Consider the following 14664-nt stretch of genomic DNA (forward strand, 5'->3'; position numbering starts at 1 on the left):
ACGAAAAATAGCGCCAGATCATCACAACTCCTACTATTCTAAATAACAAAAGCAATTAGACAAATATAGTCGAGGAGAAAAAATATTAGTTGACTTTATGGAAATGGTTTTATAATTTTCATGATACAATATAATTAAATTTTAATGATTTAAATATGTAATGTTTATATAAAAATATGATTTTGTAAATGAAGATCTATTAATATACTTATAATAAAATAATAATAATAATAATTTAATTGTAATACAAATTAATAAATATTTAAAAATTAATTTTAATGAGTTAATTAGTAAATAATTGAAAATCCATTTTGATGATCTGTTCGTTGTATGTTGTATAGTTATCGAGTTTTATTTCGTTTAGAACGAGTCAAATTGTATAAATTACTGGACCGAGTCATCTCGTTTAGGCGAATTTTAAAACCACTTTACGAAATTCTTTATTGCACACGGTTTTGGGATTTTAATATTCAACCGTTAGATTTAGGGAATTTTAGTTTACAACTGTTTCATCTTTTGCATTGGTGTCTCTGTGTGTGATTCCTAGGTTTTGTGGGTCTTTGCGTGTTTTAACGGGCAGCAGCGGAACGATGTGGGCTCAGATGTAAAAACCCTTCAAAATGAAGATTAATTTTTTGCGGAATTAAAAATACTGAAAATTATCGCAAAAAGCGGCTCGACTTCGAACTCCTCCATCAGCGTTCCAAAGCTCCTCTTCTCCAGCCCAGGTACTCATCTCTCTCTCTCTCCTTGTAGAATCAAAACCGAAGCTAGATCTGATTGGGTTCTCTTTCTCTCTCTCTAAATATATATATGTGTGTGTGTGAGAGGGTCGTGTTGAAATCAACGAGTTGCAGTTGTTTCTGTGGCTAATTCAGTAGTTTTTTGTTTTTTCATTCTCATCTTTCATTGTTTTGAATTTAATTTTCTGGGGTTTTGTTAGAAGGTCTGTATGGTTTTCGTTTAAGATTCTTAATCTGGGTTGTAACTTGTAATTGAAGTCTTGTAAAAAAAAAATATTAATTTTTTTTCCAATAATTTTTAGGGTTTGTCTAGTGTTGGGTTGACCAAAAGAGATCCAAACAGGTCTCGTTATTTTATTGTTGATTTTGTTTTTAATCATCATATATTTTTTTTTCAATTTGGACCTATGTTGATTTATTTATTTTCCCTAGAAGAAATTGGTGCTGTTTTTTAGTAGTATTTTTCTAAAAAAAAAGAAACACTAACAGAAGGTTCAATTTGTATGGTTTTTTAAGGGGGCTTATCAATTTGGCAAAAAAAAAAAAAAAATTAGGCAAGCTTTTAGATCGCAAAGTATATATATATATTTTTTTAAATTATGATTTTTTTATGCATTTTCTTTGTCAATCAAGCAGTTTAAAATTTTTATATTGATTTCCCCATGGTGATACAAAGCAAGACAATAAAAGCTCGTATTTGCCGGAATAGATCTTTGCATTTTAAAACCTTTTATGGTGTACCGAGCAGGGCCTAAGTTGCACAAACCCTAAGTTGCAATGGCGAATTCGGAGTTTTATGTATACAACACCATGTCGAAGCAGAAAGAGATCTTCAAGCCCAAGGAGCCCGGGAAGGTGGGCATGTACATTTGTGGTGTGACTGCATATGATCTTAGCCACATGGGCCATGCTCGTGCCTATATTGCCTTTGATGTCCTCTATAGGTAAATTCTTCTCTTTCCACTTTTCTGCGATTTGTACTCCTAATTTGATCTGAAATTTGCTGGGGTTTCTGTTTGATTTCCAAGATGTCAATGATTGAATATTTCTTCTCCCATGTTTGATTTAAGGCATCTTCTCATATAGTCAATGAAGTCGATGAATTGCTTTTGGAAGATCATCACTTTTATGGGAAAAATAGGGTAGCATTCTACACTAATTTTAAATAGAAAGTTTGTGTAGTTTTAATGACAGGATATGCAATTATTGGTCTTCCAATGTGAATTTTGTTCCATTGGGGCTATAAAAGTAAATTGGGAATTGCTGGTTTGGTGTACTTGGGTAAATCCCATAACAACTGTTAAGTATTTTACCAAAATAAATAAATAAATCCTGCAAATGTTTGCTACCTTTTGGAGAGGAGCTCTTCCGGGGTCGTAATTTTTGCCGAATTTTGTCTCCATGGAGTTGTCATAGGCGGGTCTCAGTGACAGCAAACAAGTATATTTGGTATATGATTTGCAGGGTTTTTCAAGTGCAGGGGAATGAACAAGGTCTAGAGTATTTGGAATGTTCTATATCTTTGGTGGTCATGGTTCTGAATTCTGATTAAATTCTTAGAATTTTGGGGTCTTATTTTTGTCAGTTCACATTTTTAATATGGGTATTCTCTCAACATCATGTTTTTCACATACTTTCCGGCTCAATTTGGTGGATCAAATCCTTTGATAGGGCAAATTGACTAGTTGAGACAACACACACTTAAGATGTGAATATGTGACGGAATAGAGTAAGGAACTGGGGGTGATTCAACAATTCAAGTCTGATTATATTTTCCTAGGTGGTATGTTGCTTTAGTCCTTGTTAACTTTGGAAACCTTGCAGCTTTTCAGAGGCGGGCATAAAATATATTCATTTGCACATACAGTCTCTCTTTGGGAAATTTAGTTGCTTTGGATGCCTAGCTTATGCGATATTTGTGGGTATGCAGGTTGCGATAATGAAATTGCAAGGTTTCTTTGGCCATAGAAATGCTAAGATATAATTGGAGTTGGGTCACCTATGAAAATAAAAATAAATATTGGAGACAGGTTCTATGTACATTTGCTCAACAAAGTTCTTTGTTATTAATTTTATACAGAGGAGAAAAGCTTGCAGTTAATCTCCACACTTGGCAGGCCTTTCTTGTGTTTCTTTGATTTCATATTGTATCCAGTTTGTTGCACTCACTGCAATATTATATGAGCACTTGATTTGCGATTGTTCCATAACAGAGATAGTCCAAGGTTCTTGGAGATATATATAGCAACGCCGAGAAGCTGTTCTTGTCTATGACAAGAAGAGGGCATGTGCTGTTGTGTTATAGTTGAGTTTCACCTTAAGACTCTTTCTTCCCTCTTACCCTATCTCTTTTTCACGCCCCATCCCATTTTTCTGTTAACACTCTTAGTTTTATATAAAATTGAGTGGTGGAACTTGATTTTTGTTGTCAACCCCAAATATTTGGGTAGATGTAACTATTGTGATGATAATTAACACCCCCAATTCTAGATAGAATCGAACGGTGGAGTACAATTGCGTTGTTGACCCAGACTAATTTTGGAAATAAGATGATCTTAAGACTTGTTTTTCATTGGTGAAAAGGATGCATTTTCCTTTGTCAATGAAGAGTTCTTTGAGATATGATTATGGGTTGTAATGCATCAAAACACCATATTAGAAGAATTTGAATAGGTATGAAAAACTAAGCTTTGAGTTGAGAGTTAGTACCACACCAACGATATTCCCAGAACCTTACCTAATCCCTTCCCCACTCTAAACACAATTCTATTATGGAATTCAGTAAGTACTTTGAGCATGCATATTTCCAAACCCACACTCGTAAGAGTACCCCACTTGATGACTTATCAACCCCCAGTTACACCAAATGATGGAAAAGAAGTCACCGACGTCCGACAAATTGGTCAAAGGCTGAAAGTAGGGTCCCGCCCCTTCTCCTATCTATCGGATCTCTTCCTCACGTTCTGTACACATTGCTTACGATCCGAGAAAGCCATGGCTTCTTGCTTCACGCATTCAGTTTCCCACCTCTCTACTTCCCTTGCTTTGTCTGGATTTGATAGCCCATCTCACTTCACTCACCTTTAGTACCCCCTGCCTGCTATTCACATTAGCCCATACTCATTGACCACTCAATAGTCTGCTACCTGGATGGATGGCTTTTTTCCAAAGATTATAGCATTGGAGTGTCTTCATCTCAGCATAAGCAATATTATTTGAGTAATACGTCTTCAAACTTAGTTGCGGGAACCTTCTAGCCAAGGTCATGTTGTCACTTTGGGATCCCATGCCTGCTTCTTCTTAAAATAATATATATATATATATATAGAGAGAGAGAGAGAGAGGCCTCCAAACCACCTATGTGTATCGCTGATGTTTCCTTTTTTGGCATCTACTAACACAACTTAACCACCAAAAAAAAGATTGAAGACCCAAAAAGGAACACCCCCCCTCCCTTCGCATGCATTTGTAAATGTTGTGTTTGTATTTGTATTGAGCACACACAATTTAATGGTTTTGATTTATTTAGTTTGGATGTGGTAGATTAAATCATTTTGTTAGGATGGTTAATTTTTGGAAGCTAATCCAATTTAGTTGGTTGACTTTTGAGCAGATACTTGCAATACTTGGGTTACGAAGTGAACTATGTTCGCAACTTCACAGATGTCGATGACAAGGTAGACCTCTCAATGGAAATTACTAATTTTATTTCATTTCATTATTTGACAATACAAAATACTATCTGATCGTGGAATATTTGATCATATTTTTTTGTGGAAAAGTGGGAAAACTATGTTGATGGATAGCAATGTTATTATTTTTTGTATTTCTTTATATGGTAATGAGCTACTATGTTTATTTAGACTAAGGTCTGTCTTTCATGTACCTACAAAGGGGATTGTGGTTCTATACAAATTGCTGTCACATTCATACTTGACCAGAGTCTGAGGATGTTCCTATATTGTGGACGCTAAAGTGCTAAAATGTATTTGTGTGAGTTCTGATAAAACAAGGTTTCAAAACTCATTTTGAGGCATTGTTTCAAATATGAGAAAAACCAAGATGGTCTAGACTAAAACATTCCTAGACAATCTAGAACATTCAATATTTTGGGTCAGTGTTTTGTTCCGTTATCAATCAAAACCAGAATGTTCCACCGAAACATTTCGGAACAGAACGGAATTTTGAAACATGATCCCGAGTATGTAAATTTTTCCTCATTTTATTGAATTAGTGACATACATAATCAAGGAAGGAAATGTAATCGTGGATACCATTTTTTCTTATCCAATTAAATCAAGGCATGTGTCTCCTCAGGATAATCAAAGATCTATGATACATATAACATCAGGATTATAAAAAACCTGTAGACATCAAACTGCCTACTTGTACATACGTATGGGAGCTTGGATAAAATCAAGAATATGGAGAAATACTAATGATGAGCTCGGAAGTTATATATCCGAGAAGTATTAAGGATGTATAGATCTGCCCAGCAAAAAATGCCGATCATAATTAAAGCATTGTTTGTTAAATTTATTCCAAGGAGAATTTTACTACTCAGATATCGCCAATAACAACTCAATAGAAAGTATAGACCGAGGACATTTTGTTAAAACATCTTTTAAGGCATGTCCAGGCACCATTCACCCCAGGAAATTTATTGCACAAGTCTAGGCACTAACTCAGAACTATATGCAAAGATTGAATAAGATAAAACATTGAAGAGAGTTGGCCTCTTTCATGATCAAATTTTTGTGCATCCAAATCACAACATTAAATGAGATCTGGTCAGAGTTATCGATAAAGTAGAGGTTGGAACATTCTGTGTCAGAAATCATACTGTTTAAATATCTTTTTACATTGCATTAAGTCTCTGAAACCCTTACACCTCTCTTGAATATTTTTAATAAATGTGATGGACATCTTACAAAACACTCTAAGTATTTTACAACAAATCAAATGTCTAGCTTAGAAGACACCTGGACCACACATCTAGTGACACCTATCCACTCAACTTCGCTTAAGAATATGTAGATTTGAAGAGCGGGTTGAGTCACTTTCACTCCTCCTATGTTCACTAGCTTAATCTACAGAACGCATTTGGTGGGCACCCACCGGTGTTTCACCTTCATTCCTTCAACCTGGAGGCTCGAATCCCTTCTATTTCTCTTCCATTTGATTCGAAGATGATGAAGATCAAGCAACGAAAACCATTCAATCAAGTGAAGGCCCTCTAAAGTCTAATCACCCGGAGTACAAATCTCAGGGACATGTGTGGCTCAAAAAACCACTACAGTAATGATTAGCAAATGGCATGCAACGAGCTCATCAATCACACATATAAACCACATAGCTAGTAGAAAGTATAACCCAATCTAGTGTAATACCTGTTTTTGATAGGTCTAATCTATTTTCGCTCACGCTGGTCTCACCTGGATCAAGGAGGAAGGTTGTACAGTTAGGCAGCCGGTGTATACTTTTTGCTGAATTTCTTCACATGCATTTTTTTATTCAATTTTTCTACTCATGCTAGCATATTATGCTTTAATAGAATTTACTTGCCAACCCCATATAGTTGGGATGAGACATTCTTAATAATGATATATGTGCACGTACATGCAATATGATAAATCTGCATGGTTATTGAAACCAAGAAACCTATTAAAATAGTTTTAACAAGTGTCCTGTTACATATTTTGATTTTTCTAGATGGAGGCAAAGAATGCTTTTATATCCTACTGAGGGCAAATATTAGGACTTGGGCATAAATATAATCTCTCATCTTTAACAAAATGCAAAAGATTCATGTTGTTAGTTCTGTGGACTTTCTACGTTTGGGACTCCAAAATACTTCTTATTTTTCTTCAATGATGGATTCTAATTTTGAGCTTTTGCAGATAATTCGCAGAGCAAATGAACTGGGGGAAGATCCATTGAACTTGAGTAGCCGCTTCTGCCAAGAGTTTCTTGATGATATGACTGATCTTCAGTGCCTTCCTCCTACCCATCAACCACGTGTTTCTGATCACATGGACCAGATCAGGGATATGATAACGCAGGTGTTCCTTCTTCACTTCATGCTTCGATCTTTGACAACTGTTCATTAATTGAGTACAAAACAATTGTCTCCTTTTTGAAGGCAAAGGAGCTGCAATTGAAGCATTAATCACCTTTTATTTACTTTCTAACTATCCTGTTATAATGTTATAGTGGTCTTATTATCGTGTAGAATGTGAAGATACCAAAGTTGGTTGCAAGTTGAAACATTAAGGGATGTTCGTTTTATGTTTAACTTTTTTAGTCCATTTTTCATAGGGTTGGGAGTTTCAGAATGGGATGGTTTCCATGGTGGGACCCCTGCCTTGCTTAATATTAGTACTCAATTCATCTTGATGTGGCCCCTACAGATCCATTTAATAATACCTTATAGTTATAAATATGATTTTCCTAAACCGATAAAAGAAATTGGTACTTCCTTTTCAAGGGACGCTTCTATTGAAGAGATATAATACTGATACATCTGTTGGTAATTCCACCAAATGTTGTATTCTCGATACAGTCATTTGCAGTTAAATTGTTTAAAACCCTTGCTCTAAGGTAATCTATCCATACCTATCAAAAAGAGGAACACAAAAAAACAAAAAAAAGGAAAAAAGAGAAGAAAACCCAAAATCAAACTAAGATTGTATGCATGTTTCTCTTATGTTATGCATGCCTTTGAGTTTGTATGGGACATGTTTTTTTATGGTTGGTGTCACTGGCAGATTATTCGTAATGATTGTGCCTATGCCGTTGATGGAGACGTGTACTTCTCTGTTGATAAGTTCCCTGCTTATGGACGGTTATCTGGAAGAAAAGTTGAAGACAATCGAGCTGGTGAACGAGTTGCAGTTGACTCAAGAAAACAAAACCCTGCTGACTTTGCATTGTGGAAGGTGAGAGAATCTTCCTAACACGCTTTATGTTTATAATCCTTTGTGCCTTCATTTAAATTTGACAATGGTTTTCCAATTGTTGTAGGCTGCAAAGCCTGGCGAGCCAAGTTGGGACAGCCCTTGGGGCCCTGGGAGACCAGGATGGCACATTGAGTGCAGTGCCATGAGTGCCCATTACCTGACATTTTCCTTCGATATTCATGGAGGAGGGATGGATTTGGTCTTTCCACATCATGAAAATGAGTATGCTCAGAGCTGTGCTGCCTGCTCGGAGTGCAACATCAGTTACTGGATGCATAATGGTTTTGTTACTGAAAACAATGAGAAAATGTCCAAATCACTGGGAAATTTTTTCACTATTCGCGAAGTAAGCAGTGAACAGCACTTCTCTTATTTAGTGTTTAATTTTTATTGCCAATTATTTTTATTGCGAGACTAACCTATTACTTTTGTTTTAGGTTACCAAACAATACCATCCATTGGCCTTGAGATATTTTTTGATGAGCACACATTATCGATCTCCTGTAAACTACTCGGATTTATCACTTGAAATTGCATCAGATTCTATTTTCTACATCTATCAGGTAAATGGCCCTTATGAATTCTCAAGGAATCATATTTTTTTTCATTGACAGTGGTCTAATAACTTAACTGTGACTAAGAAAATGTTTTGTCAATTGGCTTGCTTTCTGACATGCAGTGTGTCAATTGTGGGACCCGAATCTTTGCCAATCAAATGGGTAGATCATCTGGTCCTACAATACACCCATTAGATGATCCTGACCAATAAAATGTCACTCTCTCTTCGTCCCATTTGTAATGCCAATAAGCTATTCGTTCTAGCTAGTTTTGGCCAAAGGTGTTCGCTAGGCGAAGCCCAAAGAATATTAGATGTTTTCCATCCTTTATGTGCGCCACATCGCAGTGTCTAGGACCCTCTATTCTTTAGCTTTAGTAATGGTTTAACTCCTTGAAAGTGACAGTTTTTCAAGTTTGTGAAGTCTATGATTGTGATATACTAGCTGGGTTGATACTCATGTTCACCTACTAAGAACTAGTACCAACTTTCCTCTATTAAATTGGAAGTAATAATTCCTGGTCCTGATTTGATGGATCCCATCTAGGATATATAGGTCAAAGTCAACCTCATTTGATCATCATTATTATACAGTTTATTACGTTCTTTGAGGACCCAAGATAAACATGAAATTGAACAATGGCAGAAGGTAAAGGTAATGTGCTGATTCGATGTTTGTTGATCATTTGATAGGGTTGTATTTAGACCTAAAAGATCTATGTTAGATTCTCGCTGCGTATGCACCAAATTCTTTTGGATCTACTTAACTTCCATCTTACCTGTACTAAATATTCTCTGACACGAGCACAGTAGTTATGAAAGATCCATCAGGTACGTGAATATGCTAAATGAGCTGGTTGCATGTTTGTTAGACTTTGAGCGATTGTGAAGTGGCTGCATCCCCATTTCGAGAGCGAACTCTCAAGGAGGGAACAAATGCCAGACCGGAGCGAATCACATCTGAGGTGCAAGACTGCATTAATAAGTTGCGCAATGATTTCCAAACTAAAATGTCAGATGATCTGCACACCCAGGATTTCTTGAATGCTACTCTTCAAGAAACTTTAAGGCTCATGAACAAATCTTTAGACTCTCTAAAGAAGGTATGCATTTTTATCTGAATCTAACATTGCTTATATGTAGACACATGCGCACAAAGAAACAATATAACTGTAATGTTTGTGTATACTTATGAAATCACTCAACTTTCTCTCCCATAACTCTTTGCATTGCCAGAAGAAGCAACAACAACCATCATCTTTTCAGTCCCTTATTGCATTAGAGAGAGAAGTTAAAGACGTTCTGAATACTCTGGGACTGATGTCATCATCATCAAGTTATCATGAGGTACTTGAAGGTTACAAGCATGTTTTGTGAATGTTTATAAACTATTGTTCTCTTCTATGAAGTGCTCACTCACCCCAATCAGGCATTTTCAACTGGACAGGTTCTGCTGCAGTTGAAGGACAAGGCACTGAAGAGAGCAGAGTTGACAGAGGACAATGTGACATTGCTCATAGAGGAAAGAACTAATGCAAGGAAAACCAAAGAGTATGCGAAGAGTGACCAAATCAGGCTTGATCTGAAAGCTAAGGGCATTGCTCTTATGGACTTGGGGAAGGAAACGATATGGCGACCTTGTGTCCCGGACAGACTCCTACAGCCCACGCCACCACCTTCAACTTGAGGTATGCAAGCCTGACCATACACCATTCAGTGTTGTGTGGGGGGTGTGAATTACTCTTTTTGCTGGAAAACTATAAAATTGTTGTTGGCAATTTTCTTTTTTATTTATTTTGTTTGTTCCTAGGGTTTTTACAACCATGTACAATGAGGCCGGGACCAATGGCCATGGGTCTTGGGTCAAAGGCCTAACGGCATTAGAATTGTGGATGGTCCCGCTGCATGGAACAGTGACCAAGCAAGCAAAATTCTCTGAGAACTTTTTAAAGCCATTTTATCATGTTTGTGAGGAACCTTAATCTAGAATTCTGGGTTAAACCCATGTTATACTAAAATGAGAAGAGTTGGGACATTGTAACTGCACTTGTCTTGTTTATTCAGATATTCTTGAAAACTGAAGTCTATATAAATTGTATCACTTACCCTCCTATCCACAATGTCACTTTTTGAGAAGTTTTTTGCTCAAGACTTTTTCATTGCAGCACTCAGCCTCCACTGTGTGACATGTGCAGCCTAATGAGGGTAGTTTTGTAAATTTAAGAATGCCCTCAATACATGTGGGCTAATGTGGATTGGGCGGCGCTGGATCCTGTGAGCACTGTGAACCTTGTCTCTTCCTCTTTCTTATGTGGCGACACTCTTGTATATAAAGAGCCAATTTTCACCCTTCCAAGGGGCTATTATTGTCATTCATGTTCAATTTAGTTTACAAAATTTAATATTTACCAAATGATCATTCACACTTTTAGATCCCAAAAAGCACATTTTGGATAAAACCTAGACTTCAAATTACACTATCTCTAGTATTAATGGAGGGGATAAACTTCAACCATTAATGGAGGTCTAAAATCTCATCTGTTAGGTGTATGTTTCGGCAATGTCGGTCCACTACTGCAACATACGTTGGATAGCTACCTAACTCATGTTGCCTTTGAATACAACATGGTCCTACAACATTGCCCCCAGCACTGCACTGAAGTGGTGAATGGTGATGTGCACAAAACCATACATAGTTTTGTCAATCTTTTCCTTGAGATATGACGAGTGTTGTACACACTCGAGAAAAACAATGGTTCTTTGCACGAACAGTATTGTACGAAGTGTTATAGGATGTCAGTGTAGCACAGCTCAATTAGGAATTCTTTTAACTCTCTCCATAGAAGCCTACTTAGTATACCAAACTCATTCATCAGATCTATCTTGACTCTCACCAATCAAAAAAAAAAAAAAACTTCTCTCTCTCTCTCTCTCTCTCTCGCTTACTTGATTGTTCCATTGCACCATTAGCTCTGTCGTTCAATCCAATCTCATCATGCCATCTTTAAAAGACTTTCATCGAAAACTTGACTCACTCAAGAAGAAATTAAGTCTAACTCTGCCCAAGAACCTGTATGAACGAATCACAAAAGATGACAAACATGCAGTCCCAAAAGGCTCCATACCAATTTATGTGGGAGAAGGTTGGAAGAGATACGTTGTTCCGTTGAAGTATCTATCATCCCCAACATTTCAAGAATTACTCAAGCAATCCAACGATGAGGATGAGTTGGACATCAAAGTTGATGGGCCCTTTATCATCTCATGCACCATTGGGATGTTCGACGAGGTGATGAATAAAATGAAGCTATCCATGAAGAAATCCGCTGTTTTCAAGAACGATTTGATATTATAATCTCTTGGATAAGGTTATCCATAGTAGTTACACGAATTAATGCTTAAATGTTTCATATATGTGTGTCTTGGTCATCTTTCTTCCTTTTCTTCATTCTTTTTTCATAAGTTTCTTTGCTATCTCGAATTCAGGCATTTTATTTTGTACATGAACACTCCTTCAATAAAGGAAGACGTGGTTTTGGATAGAATTGAATGAACAAGATTGTTTTGTTGAACTCAAATATTTGGGATAAGGTTTCGTTGAATTCACGAGTATCTCTTGAAACAAGGGAGGGTGACTACTATACTTATCTTGTGCATAGTGGGAAAATTCCACGACTGTAGGGATTAGTCCCATCCCAAAAATGTGGGGGAAATCCCTCTTCTAGGTTTCCTTTGCTTTTAGAAGGAAAAAATGGAAACTTGGCAGAATCTTTGACTGAACAAGGCACTGGAGTACCGTGGCTAACTTGAAATGGCTGAGGCAAAGGGCCTATAGGATATGCACATGGACAAGGGAATGTAGATTAGATAGGAATGCCTATGAAAGTACCTCATGCATGGCTCAGGCATATATCATTGAGATGCCTCGGCCAACAAGATAGGCCGAGGTGACATGATTTTCCTTTGAAAATAACTCAGCCAAGGAAACAATCTGAGGTGATTTAAAGCATGTTCTTCTCACCACACGAAGGCCAGAGAGCATAGCCGATGTAAATTATATTTGTCATCATGGACCTCGTGTAATTGAATAAGCCATGGTGATTATAGAATGTGATAAGCAAACCTACCTATTCAAACCTGGTCGAGGTGTTGTTTATAAAACATACTGATCTTGGGTTGATACAACTGAGCTCTGAGGTCATGTTCCCTGGTTCCATGCACTAAGACTTCCATTTAACGGAGTCTTAGTGCATGATTGTGCATGTTTTGATTGGAATTGGCATTTTGACACATTAAGTTGATGTCAGTACGTATGTTGGGTAAGTCATGATGATTGGTATCAAAGTTTACATTGAGGTAACACGTATGTCAGAATATGCTATAGAATGTGATTTATGTCATAAGGTGGGTGCAAATAGAACGGCTCAAACATTAATGTTCTACAAAGCGAGGCTCAAGTCTAATATGTGAGCCAACTTCTGAACTCATGCATGTGGAAGTATGATCAGAGTCCGTCTCTTTGTATTTTGTAACAAGAGTCATGATTTTCTGTCACCCCCTTTGATATATGCCCCCCTGCACTCTCTGACATGGCATGGGCTAGAACTATAGATTTTTCCCCAGGATACATAACTGTACATCCCCATAAATATGTGCAGTTTTGTACCTCGAGGAAAAATCTATGGTTCTAATACATGCCACGCCAGGGAGCATATGGGGAGCATGTTAGATTGGGGGGGGGGGGGGGGGGGGGTATCATTATTCATGTAACAATAGTCATGTTTCTTTCTCTAAGGGCCATTATAAATACCCACACGATCTTATGTAAGAAAAAACACAAATTCATCAAATAATAGTTCTTATTGTCTAGACCCTAAAAGCTTTTCTTGGGCATGACTAACAAAGATTCAATTATACATGCAATTGTGATTCCTAAGGAAGTGATTCGATGTTAGTGCTTTTTATTGGAATCATCGTTGCTCCAAACTCAGTTTTAGTTGTCAAAAAAGTCTTTTCGGATGGTATGAATCATGGTTCAAAGTTTTTATGCAGTTTAGAAATGTTTCGGCATGGATACCTGATAGAAACATTTTACCAAAATGAGATTTTAAACACTGGTCTAGATTGAATGGCTAGAACCAAAGTAACATTTAATGTGTGAAGTAAGCAAGCCACAGGGCCAAACCTGAGCCTTAAATGGAGGTCTCCAATTCATTTCTCATACACATATATTTCGTTAAGTGTCGGTTCAAGAATCGATGGAGTTTGACAACTACCCAACTCCATGTCCCTTTGTATACTTCATTGTACCCTGATTTGGGCATGTTGATCCATCGATGTTTAGCTTATCTAGGGTTGGCAATGGTTCGGGTCATGTCGTGTTTGTTAAATGTTTAGTGAAATAATAATTTAGCTTATCGAGGAAAAACATCTATGGTTTTGTGCTCTCCTCCATATCAACGTAGTGTTTAACATAATGTCCTCTACAGTCACTTTAACATCTTTCAATTTTTTATAAAATATTTGAGTTACCAATCTATTTTCAAATTGAAGAGTGCTTTTGACCTTCGTCGCATACAAATGAAAAATGACCTAAATACCCTTATCTTCAACCTTTGCAAGATGGTCATCTTCAACCTCCTAGGTAAAATTTCTACCCTACTTTTCAACCTTTTAGATCTATCTATCTAAACCTTCAAATCTCAACAAGATAACATGATTTTTGAAATAGAAGATGATGGAATTTTAGATAGAAAGATCAACTACATTCAACTAGGATTCAAGTTGAGATTGAAAATAATGGATTGGAGATGAGGTTCACTAGACTAATTATTTACCTCATAGCTTGACGAGCTTGAGGATGATTGATTTTTGGAAAGAAAAGTCTCTGTAAATTTGAAGAAAATAGAACGGTTACAAGAAAATCTTTAATTCTTTTGTGTTTTCTATCGATTCACGAAAAAATCTTTAAACCTTCTTTTTCTTTTTTATTTGGTTTTGAATTTTTATACATTTTCAAGGCAAATTTACCAAAACATGCATGATATATCGATTATTTATCAAAATTGTGAGCTGTACATTTTAGTTTCAAAAATGATAATATACCATTTTCGAAAATATTTTATTTTACCAAAACGGTAAAAATAATAATTTTCATATTTTTTGTGGGAAGAATCCTTCTAGCAAGAGATCAAAATATATTATATACAATATCAAAAAGATCATTCTAACATGAGATCAGGAAAGGGTATTTTCAATAGCATAAATCTGAAAATTATTGTGTTTACCGTTTTAGTAAAATAAAATATTTTTGAAAACGGTAAATTACCATTTTTGAAAATAAAATATACAGTGCTCCATTTTGATAAATAAGTTTGAAAAGTTTTTCATTTAGGTAAATTTCTCT

At 36.4% G+C, this 14664-nt stretch overlaps 1 protein-coding gene across 4 annotated transcripts; it reads left to right on the top strand.

Moving 5' to 3' along the window:
- The first annotated feature begins 479 nt into the window (after positions 1-479).
- LOC147386067 (cysteine--tRNA ligase, chloroplastic/mitochondrial-like) lies at positions 480-10378 on the top strand. Of its 4 annotated transcripts, XM_086422542.1 has the most exons (11): positions 480-728; positions 1492-1687; positions 4357-4420; positions 6644-6805; positions 7511-7681; positions 7767-8048; positions 8140-8265; positions 9131-9361; positions 9495-9605; positions 9688-9946; positions 10069-10378. In XM_086422542.1, exons 2-10 carry the CDS (start codon positions 1521-1523, stop codon positions 9943-9945), a joined length of 1572 nt encoding a protein of 523 aa, XP_086278668.1. In that variant the 5' UTR covers positions 480-728; positions 1492-1520; the 3' UTR covers position 9946; positions 10069-10378. The 4 variants fall into 4 exon arrangements, with proteins under 4 accessions (XP_086278668.1, XP_086278667.1, XP_086278666.1 ...); XM_086422541.1 differs by having other exon boundaries at positions 480-727; positions 1446-1687; positions 9688-10378; XM_086422540.1 differs by having other exon boundaries at positions 481-728; positions 9688-10378.
- The last annotated feature ends 4286 nt before the right edge of the window (positions 10379-14664 follow it).

The sequence above is a fragment of the Akebia trifoliata genome, chromosome 14 (assembly GCF_017979445.1).
Source record: "Akebia trifoliata isolate Shusen 1 chromosome 14, ASM1797944v1, whole genome shotgun sequence".
Classification (NCBI taxonomy): Eukaryota; Viridiplantae; Streptophyta; class Magnoliopsida; order Ranunculales; family Lardizabalaceae; genus Akebia; species Akebia trifoliata.